The sequence below is a fragment of the Pygocentrus nattereri genome, chromosome 4, assembly GCF_015220715.1.
Source record: "Pygocentrus nattereri isolate fPygNat1 chromosome 4, fPygNat1.pri, whole genome shotgun sequence".
Classification (NCBI taxonomy): Eukaryota; Metazoa; Chordata; class Actinopteri; order Characiformes; family Serrasalmidae; genus Pygocentrus; species Pygocentrus nattereri.
In genome coordinates, this window is record NC_051214.1 from 48,354,611 (window position 1) to 48,366,104 (window position 11,494).

Consider the following 11,494-nt stretch of genomic DNA (forward strand, 5'->3'; position numbering starts at 1 on the left):
ACTAAAACACTCTGCTTGTGTACTTTAATAAATGAAGTGAAAAGTAAATTAATCTAGACTTAATGTTATTAACCTATCCTGTTATAGCTAAACTTCAAAAGTGACCTACTAGATCATTACATTGAGATATGTTAAACAGTAATGCACACTAGATGCACTAAAAGGCTAAACCTTACTTTTGCACACCAATGTGTCCTGTTTTGTCATGAATAAGACTCTTAAAATCACTAGCAATTGTTATGGCCCCCATTCACGAGTGTTGCATAGAACTAGATACTGTTTCTGTAAGATCATGTTACAGACCTGTTGCCAATTAACCACCAGGTGGTTTATAGCATTACACAACTTTACCAGCCTTTTGTTGCCCCCGTCCCAACTTTTTTGGAATATACTGTCGGCATATCATTTTTCAAAAACAAAATTTCTCAGTTTCAACTTTTGATATGTTGTCTTTGTACTACTTTCAATTAAATATAGGATTTTAATGATTCACACATCATTGCATTTTGTTTTTATTTACATTTTGCACAGTGTCCCAACTTTTTGGAAATGGGGCTTAATTTTAATGCCATGAGATTCTCTTGTTCATAGAGGACTTTTCTTGTCCTGGGTGCCTCAAGCAAAATCTTAAAATTGATTGTGTTTGGACATGTATATTTGACTAATTTTATTTTTTTATTTTTATATAAAAGGGTGTAAAAATGTTATAGTAAAACACATGTAAACAACCAATTACACATAATAATAATATTGAAGATAATTTGATATTTAAATGTAAGAGCAGGGTTCAGAAGTTGGATGCTGGTATGGTTAGGAATCTCCTACCCTAGCACATCATTTTTGAATGTCTAATGTCTAGCTCATTGTCATGTGACGTAAATATAGTCTAACGTCTTTGTTATTGGAAGGCATTGGAAATTCTTTTGGAAAAAACAACAGAAGCATGTTCACTTTTTAAAAGTGACAATCCATATCCAATCAATCTTTCACCACTATGGGGAGGATTAGAGAACACACAACCGTGAATGAGCTAAAAGTATGATACACTTCATAATTCAAGCAATGGCCATAAAAATAGCCATAAGTCCATATATACAGAGCAAAAATTAAAAACAACTGGAGCTGTAGTGAACTTGCCTGAAAGTGTTTTTATCCCCAAGATAATTTGTAGAAGATGGTAGCATTTTGGCATCATTAAGTTTCTAAAACTATAAGCAAACACATCCATGCCATCAAACTGTTTAGAATGCACACCAGAAAAAGCATTTACTTTCTATAAACATGTCCATGTTAGCATCTGGAGTTTGCCAGACACAACAGAGCTTTGACATTGACTAAATCTTAACGTCAGATCAGACACATACTTATTGGCAATAAAAACCTATTTTAAAATAACACTAAGACTATGGTCCTAAAAGTTGTTTATGGTACTAGTGCCTGCTTTAATGTATGAGAGTGATGTGCATCATTTTGCATGTTTGGGATACGACCCTTTTGATGGAAAGATTTCCGTATTTTGAAAAAAATAATATAAAACTGTGTATAAAAGTCACATAATTTTGAATACAGTATGTTGACACAATGACATGGCAATGGACTGATTTTTCTAACCATACAATCACAGCATTTTGGACTGCAACCTCATGTTTAAGAAAGACTGATTGGTACAGCAAACCTGATGGAGTTTACATGAAACAGAAACCAGAAAATCATTCAAATTAAGCAGGAAAACAAGAAAGGTGAAGAAAAACAGTAAAACCACTTAATTTCACAACGACTGATAGAGAAAGAACGACTTACAGACTCTTCGGTCGTTGACTTCTTGCTCTCCGATGCCTAAATGAGGCAATACTGACTTCTGACAGATGCAGGCTGTTACCACTACAGTTGGACATTTCTGACTCTGCAATGCTGAATCGGTTCTGCGGTATTAATATTGTATCCTTTGAGTTCACACAAATCACTCCTGAATCTGAGTCATCTATAAGAGGATCATCTTGCAATTTTACTACTTTCAGTGTCTCAGCCTTTTCAGAGAGGATCTTAAACCATTTTGGGGTGAAGTGGCAGAAGATGGCTCCGTAGTTGGAGACCATAATGCCAGAGATCTGGACGATGGGGCGTGAGTCATATTGAGTGATGAAGATTGGAATAAAGCAAAGCCAGGCAAACAGATGGATGAGCATGCTGAAGACTATAGGATCGGTCTTGTCACCTCTCCCCTTGAAGGCCAATCCAAAACACACCACAGCTAGTAAAGCAATGTAGACATGCATCGCACCAAAGCCATACATAAAGCCCTGAGTGCACAGACGGTTCAGGGTAAGTAACTGAGTTTTTGATTGTTTCTCCTCAACATCAACAGGATCAAATACCATCCAGAAGATGCAGATGAGGGCTTGAATAGCAGTGAGGATTCCTATGATGACAAAGGGCTTATCAAACTTTCTTAGTTGGCGCTGCTTTGCAGGATTAGAGGACATTAACTCTAAGAATGTGTGAAGGGCCTTAACCAGAATGCAGGACACACAGAGAGTGAACCCAAGACCATACATGGTCTGTTGTGCTCTGCAAACATGGATGTTTGGGCTGCCTAAGAAAAGTATTACACCTCCAAAACTCACCATCAGGCCAAATTTCATCAGACATGAAATGACTAAGATGCCCTTTATGATGGGTTTTTCTCTGTGTAGGATGTAAAAGATGAATGAGAACACCAGCAGTAGAGCACCTATTACTGTTCCAATCATCACTACAATGGAATAAGCTGCAGACCACTCCAAAAACCAGATACTCCATTTCTGACATTCCCTCGACCCTGGAAGAGACCAAAAGCCTTCTGGACATTGTTTACAGGTGGTTTGATCTGAGGGGAAAAAAAATAAAAATAAAAATAAATGAATCATGTAGATATCAGGTGAAGAATGTAGAAAGAATTTACTTTTACTTTCTACACAACTAGGAGAAAATTACACATTACTAAACCTCCTAATAGTTCTTTATTTAATTGTGTTATAACTGAAGTTTGGGGGAGGAAAATGGCAAAACCCCTCATTGTTTTAATCTAACGCCCAATAAACTCACATCCTCACCTTCTGTTGCCATGATGAAGTGTTCGCAATCAGTTGTGTGATGCTAGTGTAGCTACAAGCCACTACAAGTCACATAGAGGCACAGGCCTCTATTCTCTCGTGAATTCCCTTCAAACATCTGCCTGCTCCTCCTGCAGATGCAGTCCAGTCCACATCCCTATGAAATCCACTTCAATCGTACCTGCTGCTCTGGCTAGCGAGCCTCGGACTTAGGATCTCGTTTCCCAGGTACATGCAGTCTCCATACCTGGTTTCCAGTGCCTCCAATGCGGCTGTGATGCTTAAAGCCTCAACGGCTTGCATCCCTCTGCAAGCTTCATCTACATTGCACCCTTCTCTGGACTGCAACTGCACATCAGTGTGCCCTGCTAGAAGAATTGCCTCTCTCATGCTGATGTATTTCCACTCTGTCTCAGCTCCAGGTAGGAGGTAAACAAACCTGCTCTTTGTTGCCATTGTTTGACCCTCAGCTCGCGCAACTGCAGACCACGTGACAATGCCATGCTCGCCCTATTCAATGTTGTCACCATGCCACCACTTACTCGACATGACGTTGTCACCCCTTCATGCCATTCAATCCTGATCTACAAGCCACCAGTTCTTCTTTCTCTTGCCCTCGTCTTTCCACCTCCCTTATTTTCCCATCCTTTCTCTTCAGCACACCTTACATCTACTCAGCTGCATGCAATGCTTTATATTGTTAAGCCTTTTTTGCTGTTTGTATTTGAGTTTTTCTGCTTCCTACATCACTAATTTACTCTGCTGTGTATTTTCTTACTAGGGTCTCAGTTGTTCAATCTGACTGTATTATCCTCACTGCCAATGTAATGTGGATAGAGCATATACTTACATTCTATTCCATGCTTATGTTACATTATGTAATGTTATTAATGTTTAATCTACTGATCCAAGCACCTCCCCCTTCCTCCCCCTTCCCTTTATCATCCAAACCCCTCCCATTATCATCCATCCCCTTCCATTATTATCCCAGGCTCTCTCTCTCACACACTCACCCTCTCACCCTTTTTGTCCTACAACCCCCCCACCCACCCCACCCCTTATCCCTCTGCCTCAAGCCTTCATCCGATCTTGGCTCCATCTTGGACTGGCTCCATCTCAAATCAGCTCCCTCTCAGCCCATTTCATCTCAGATCAGCTCCAGCAACCCAGCTCTGCTACTCCATTCTGACGCTACATGGCTGTATTTCAGCCCACTCCGTCTCGGATTGGCTCCCAACCCCAAGCTCTGCAACTTCTTCTTCGCATTCTTCATGACCTCATTTCATCCGGCATCCATCTCAAGTTTAACTACTCTTGGTTTGGCTCAGATGTGTCCTCGGTTCTGCAGCTCCTCACTCCACTCGGCTCCGTCTTGGATTGGCTCCAGTACAACTTGGCTCTGCAGCTTATTTCTGTCCTAATTTTGCCCCATCTTAGGTCAGCTCCTGTACAATAAGCTTTGTAACTCATTGCGAATTGCACTTGGTTTCATCTCAGATCAGCTACATTCCTTGGTTCTGCACCTCATTTCTGACTCAACTTTGGTTCATCTTCCATCGGAGATCAGGTCCATATAGGTTCAGATCCAACACGGTCTGCTCCACAACTCATTGCTGTCTTACCTTGGCTTCACCTCAGATGAGCTCCGCCCTGGATGAGCTTTATATCGACTCAGTTCCATTTCTTCATTTTTTCCCCTCTGACTGGACTACTATGCTGCCTGTATCCTGCTGCTCTCCTAGTCACTAGGTGATTTGACTCCTCTCATGCTGTTGCTTTCACTCTCATCCTGTTCAGTTCTCCATCCTGGCAACCATGTCCTTTCACCACTGTTTCTTTTAGGGGCTTCAACTTCAAGCAAGTGATCAAGTGATTCTCATCCACTATCATAACTGCACAACTGTTCTGTTGCCAACAGGATTTTCCATGTCAAACTACCTCCGCAGTAGCCAGAGAATCATCCAGTTGCTTCGGTCATGAAGCCCATCAACCCTCATATGGACCAGTTACTTCCAACAGCTATTTCTGCTCCATGCTCATTTTATTTGCTTTATTCTCATCCAACCCCTTTGCCTGCCACATTAAACACAATCTTCATGATCCAGGATTGCTTCCTCCCTCACTGGGAGTTTTTTCTCGCCACCGTCACCCCTTGCTTGCTCATCAGGGGTTCAGACTTGGATGTCTGTTAATAGCATGCCACAGTGTCACACAGAATCAAATTCATCTGCTCCATTTCTCTTCTCATCTTATATCCTTAATAGCTACACTATTTACTCCAGCACCACACATGGGGCCTATGTTACTAGTGGTTGGTTAGTGTAGTGGTTAACACCTCTGCCTTCTATGCTGTATACTGGGGTTCAATCCCCCACCTGGGTTAGCACCCTACACTATACCAATAAGAGTCCTTGGGCAAGACTCCTAACACCACCTTCGCCTATCAGTGTAAAATGATCAAACTGTAAGTCGCTCTAGATAAGAGTGTCAGCCAAATGCTGTAAATGTTACTAGATTGCTTTTCTGCCTAGGCTAAACTCAGACATCCAAATGCTAGACTGTCTGATCAACCTCATTCATGCAGTCTAAGTTATCTACCCAATCTGTTTTTTTGGGGATCTGGCCTTCTAGCTACAGGCAGGTCCCCCTTCCCTCAATCAGTTTTCTCTCATACCAGCACCAAATGTTGAAGGCGTGGTCTGAACTCACAACACATCTTACGTTCTTTTGTGACATTGCTCCAGAAAACCCTTTTGGCACCTTTAAATGTAAAACTGCGGACACAAGCTATATAACCAGAAGTATGTGGACACTTCTGCTTATTGGTGGGTTTGACAATTTCATCCTCACCTGTTGCTGATGGTTACATAAAATCAAGCAGCCTTAGAGTCTCTATAGAGAAATACTTTGCAGAAGCAATGACTCAAATCTTTCCAATGAGTTAGTAAATCAAATTCAGCCATGCTTGAGCTCCATCGATGTATTGCTAATGCTGACATGATCACAGTAATGAGCAGTAATTTAACAAAAATTCATTAACTTACTCACCTGACTCATTAGAATAGAATCCCTCACTACAGTTAGTGCAGTTATAGCAACAGGAGATTCCTGATATGTTCTTCTCTGTGCCTGGGGGACATGGCTTTGAACACCTGGACAAGGGCACCTGAATGAAAAAGTTTTTTTTTAGTTATTAATGCTTTGAATAAGGCACAGTGGGACATACAGTATGTAATTTTATCTCACCGTAGTGTTGGTCCAGGGGATTCTGTGCTCATAGAGATCAACTTCCCCATTCTTTATGAGGAATTTTCCCACCAATTCAGATATTTTTTCATCGTCAATCTTTTTCCACATCATGACATCATAACCATTATCAAAATCACCATTGTTATTGAAGGAGTGTGTCTGATTGTCCAAAGTGAAGTTCACCGTACGAAGGATGTTCACAAGCTAACATGCAAAATTTATAAGTGTTATTAATTATATTATATAAAAATGTCTACAAAAAAAACATTGAATGCTGAATACTAGAGTCTGCAACCCAAAGCTAGAAATCATGATGATACAGCAAACCTGATACAGCAAGTGATGTTTTACAGTATAAAACTCTTCAAAGAAAGTAATATTCCCTGTTAATATACCAAATGAGTTTATGATCATTTTTACTATTAAATTTCAGCCTCACAATTAGTCATGTGCAAAAAACAGGACATTTCACAGACAGATCACATACTAATTTTACCTCATATGGCATGAAGTTGGTATCTCCAGAGCAGGCAGTGTCATTACACTGAAGAAGTTTCTTCATGGCATGAGCTACAGCGTACACGGCTACTCTCTGACTGTAGGCCTCCGTCACGTCCACAGCTTGGAGCAGGTAGTCATCGTTTGCCTCCTGGGGGTCTGTCACATTGCAGGCCAAAGGGGACGTGTGCTGTGATTGCTGACTGCAGTTAAACCTCATTTGTTTGTACTCCATGATGAAGTCATTTCTCACCCCTGGACGTGGCCTCAGATTCTGGAGGTAGTCTTCAAAACCTGGGATCTTCCCTGTGATGAAGGTAGTGCCAATAATGTCTCCCACCTTGTTTATGCCCTTCATCTTCATTAAGAGGCGAGACATAGACCATGCATTACTGGCAATCCAGGTTCGAGAAGTATTTGTTTTAATCATCTCTTCAAACAGCATCTCTACCTGCTGAATTCTTAGGAAGAGCACCACAACTCTGGCAGTTGCGTTTCGGATAATATCAGCCACCTCCTGGATGCGCTGTTTCACATTATCGTAGTTTGGTATCACTTCATCAAAGTCAAAGCATATCCTCTCTTTCTCTGCATGTCGCACAAAGTTCTCATAGATACCTTTTCCATAATCGTCATCAAGGCTCACAATTCCAATCCAGTCCCAGTTAAAGTGCCTCATCAGCTTTGCGAGTGCCTGCGACTGATATATGTTACTTGGGATGACACGAAAGAAGGATGTGTAGCGTAATTTGTCACTTAGGGCAGCTGCAGAAGATGAGCAACTCACCTGTAATGAGAAAGTTGGAATGTTTAAATTTTACCTGATTCCTTTAGAGTACATGTAACAAAATAAAGGGAAAAATTTGGGAAACTTAACTTAATCCTTCAAATTATATCAATGATAAAATTGTGAATTCTTAAAAAAAAAAAAAAAAAATATATATATATATATATATATATATATATATATATATATATATATATATATATATAAATGTAAACATTTTGTGATGAACTATGGCGATTGTCAATAACAATACTGTGGTACTAATTTGGTATAACAATTTAATAACTATTTAGAAAATGTTTTGCATAAATAAAAACAAATATATATGGGGCAGTCGTGGGCTGGAGGGTAGGGAACTGGCCCTGTGACTGGAAGGTTGCCGATTCAATCCCCTCAGCTGACAGATCCATGACTGAAGTGCCCTTGAGCAAGACACCTAACCCCCAATTGCTCCCTGGGCGCCGTGGATAGGGTCTATAAGAATGTCGTGTTGCTCAGTATTACCTGGGGAATCTTGTACAGGCTAAGCAGTTTGGCAGCAGGAATAGATGTTTCAGTATATCTCTCGCCAAGGAAAGCTTTCACAGGTGGATTGAATTTTGAAAAGCCAGAGAGGACTGTAAGTGACCCATTAACAGCCAGCATGTCTGCCACACAGTGTAAGGCTTTGGTTGCATATGCACACGGATCACACATCAGATATCCAAGCTGAATTCCAGGAAGAAATCCAGAGTCATTGATCATTTCGATTGTGTGAATTGAAGCTAAAGATTGTACAAAAGTTCTTAGATCAAAGCTGAAATGAAGAGAGAGAGAAAACTATTACTGAGGTTCCTGTCTTTAAAGTAATTCAATACCACCCAAAGGAGAGTAAGCTGAACCGTATACTCACTTTGTACAGGCAGATGTATCTGGTAGGATCCAAGGCTGAAGATCTTTTATGTTACTGTGAACTGAACTCAGAATCCCAATGACAATGTCCCCAGGAGCATATGCTCCACATATGGACTCCGTAACGCTGCGATGGAACTGCAATGCCAGCATTACAGCCACCCCCAGCACAAAAAGACTGGAATGACACCTCATATTGAGAACTCACTGGCTGAAACTGGAATGAAAGAATGGATATCTGCAGCGAAGCTTAATTCACTGTTATAGAGGGTTGTGTCCTGGCATAAAGAATACATGGGGGGGGTGTGCTGCTGCCTATTAAACAAAAATAAATTAAAATATTTGGCCTTGGTCTTCAAACTTGTTTTCCACAATTCAACATGAGATACCTGGTTTCCAATATCAGATGTTCTTATGCAAATGTTCTTGGGTCAAAGCTGAAATGAAGAGAGAAAGAAAGTTATTGTTACAATGGTAACTGTTACTGTGGCTAATGTTTTTAAAGTAATTTGATACAACCAAAAGTAGAGGAAACGTGCCCACAATACCACAGTATACCAGTATATCCCATGAATGGATGAATGGAACGCAAATACATCACACCCGAGACATTTCAGGAAGGAGAAAAGAAATGTTTGGTTTCTTGTTACAGATGCCCTGTATCATGACCGGGCAGGAAGGAGACAAGTGCGGATAGATTACTGAGGCTTTCTTAAAAGAGGCAAATCCAAAAGAGCAGTCAAAAACAGTCCAGAGTCGTAACGTGAAACAAATAAACCAAACGCAAAACATACCAGGGAGACCAGACAGTCCAGGGTCGAAGCATGGCAGATCAATACAGGAGACAAAATCAGAATCGGAGAAATGGGCAAAAGAGGTCATACACGGAAAGAGCACAACTGCAAAAAGGAACGCTTTGTAGAGAAGGGAACAAAACAGTGGAGACAAGGAAGCATATATACTGAAGAAAACAGGTGTAGGTAATCTAAAACTCAGGTCTGGTGAGTGTCATGTGATCTGTGATGCTAGAGTCCGGGGGGAGTTGGTGGGAGTTGGAGTTCGTAGGCAGGAGTTCACTATCAGTGACAGGTTCTGGACGGACAGGGGTGCCAGAGACGGCAGGCGTGACACCCTGAGGAAGCTGAAGAGGAAGGAAAAAGCTGAAAGTGAGTTGAGCAATATGAGTTGGGTCAAATACATTAATAACAGTAGTGGTGGTCTAATACTGAATACACAGTGTCATTAAATGTGTTGAATAATGTTTTCTGTTACTATACATGAAAGGTAGCAATGCATTTATAATGCATCTTAGTAAGGCGCATTAAAAACTTAATCTCTCTTCATTTACACTGTTTCTTGCTGTTACTAGCTGGCAGTTGAGTGGAGCTTAGTAACACTGAAATTAATAACTGACACCACAAATAATGCCCTCCTGACCTTGGCTATACCTTGAAATCCTGTCCATAAATATCATGAGCAAGAGTGGGGAAAAGGCACAATCTCGCTTGATGTAGCTTGATGTAATGTAATGTAATGTAATGTTTTACCTTAGTTTCACAAAAACAACCAACCTATATAAGTGGAGTAGTTATAGCAGTTATTCAGGGGAGATTCATATTGGCTACAAACCCTCTCTCAAGCAAACCATGGTGCTTGATTTGATACTGGACTTCTTTGTAATAAACCTTTTTATATACAAGTAAGATGGTGTCAGCGGAGATTCCTTCATCATCTTCATCCATCTATCCATCCATTTTCTAAGCCGCTTCTCTGTCAGGGTCACGGGGGTTGCTGGAGCCTCTGAGGGGACGTTTTGAATCAGTTAAAACGTATGCGCCCCCAAGAAGGACGTTTATGATTTTGAAGAGAAGTGGAGAACATCAGTGAGGATATTTAGTGTGCATATGCATTGGCAAAGAAAAACTTAATAAGTAAGATAGAAGAAGAGTGATAGAAAAATAAAATTAAAAAATGAATGAAAAGAGTACTAGGAAATACAGCCTGCGAGTAATAATATACTATTGGAAGATTTAAGATGTTATCAGAGTGAAATAAACTAAAATATCTTTATTGATGATGTATGGTAGGAAATTATGACTTGGTGTTTAAAGGAGAAAACATCTGTTGTAGATAAAAATGACCTAAGTGTTGACAAATCATATTGAATTGCTTATTGTGCTGTTAAAAGGGCCTAGTGGGTTCATAAGATACTAACTTCTTGTCTGTTTCTTCCCTTATCCAGCTGTGGTGTGTGAGAGTTGAGGAGAAGGAAAGAGGAGGCGGAGGCGCAGGCCGGTGCATCACACGGATTGAGGCTTGCTGATAACAGGCTTGTCTGATCAAGGCCAGTGTGGTTTTATCCATGAACTCTTTTAACAAATACCTGCATTCTAAATATACACTCACTGGCCACTTTATTAGGTATAATTGCTTGTTAACACAAATAGCTAATCAGCCAATCACACGGCTGCAGCTCACTGCATTTAGGCATGTAGAGGTGGTCAAGACGACTTGCTGAAGTGCAGACCGAGCATCAGAACGGGGAAGAAAGGGGATTTAAGGGGCTTTGAACGTGCCGTGGTTGTTGGTGCCAGACGGGCTGGTCTGAGTATTTCAGAAACTGCTGATCTGCTGGGATTTTCACGCACAACCATCTCTAGGGTTCACAGAGAACGGTCCGAAAAAGAGGAAATATCCAGTGAGCGGTCAGTTGTGTGGACGAAAACGCTTTGTTGATGTGAGAGGTCAGAGGAGAATGGGCAGACTGGTTCCAGATGATAGAAAGACAACAGGAACTCAAATAACCAACCAGAATCTCTGAGGAACGTTTCCAACACCTTGTTGAAAGTCTGCCACGAAGAATTAAGACAGTTCTGAAGACAAAGGGGGTCCAGCCTTTTACTAGCAAGGTACTAGTGTACCTAATAAAGTGGCCGGTGTGTATGTATATTCATTTATAGTCATTATTGTTGATACT

General features: G+C 40.7%; 1 protein-coding gene across 3 annotated transcripts; it reads right to left on the reverse strand.

Annotated features, from left to right (window-relative positions):
* Positions 1 to 1,435: 1,435 nt before the first annotated feature.
* Positions 1,436 to 8,715, reverse strand: LOC108412363 (G-protein coupled receptor family C group 6 member A-like). Of its 3 annotated transcripts, XM_037538202.1 has the most exons (7): positions 8,519 to 8,715; positions 8,131 to 8,422; positions 7,291 to 7,626; positions 6,838 to 7,197; positions 6,339 to 6,545; positions 6,141 to 6,258; positions 1,436 to 2,866 (listed from the first exon to the last, which is right to left on the reverse strand). In XM_037538202.1, the coding sequence occupies exons 1-7, from the start codon at positions 8,710 to 8,712 to the stop codon at positions 1,797 to 1,799; spliced, it is 2,577 nt and encodes an 858-aa protein (XP_037394099.1). In that variant the 5' UTR covers positions 8,713 to 8,715; the 3' UTR covers positions 1,436 to 1,796. The 3 variants fall into 3 exon arrangements, with proteins under 3 accessions (XP_037394099.1, XP_037394098.1, XP_037394101.1); XM_037538201.1 differs by having other exon boundaries at positions 6,838 to 7,626; XM_037538204.1 differs by lacking the exon at positions 6,339 to 6,545 and having other exon boundaries at positions 6,838 to 7,626.
* Between the last annotated feature and the right edge of the window lie 2,779 nt (positions 8,716 to 11,494).

Excerpts from the sequence above, each read along its gene's own strand:
- LOC108412363 (XM_037538201.1), bottom strand. The coding sequence starts at position 8,712 with ATGAGGTGTCATTCCAGTCTTTTTGTGCTGGGGGTGGCTGTAATGCTG. Across the intron at positions 6,546-6,837 it reads CCAACTTCATGCCATATGAG|CTTGTGAACATCCTTCGTAC; the intron begins GTAAAATTAGTA and ends TTTGCATGTTAG. Across the intron at positions 6,259-6,338 it reads TCCCCTGGACCAACACTACG|GTGCCCTTGTCCAGGTGTTC; the intron begins GTGAGATAAAAT and ends TTTTTCATTCAG.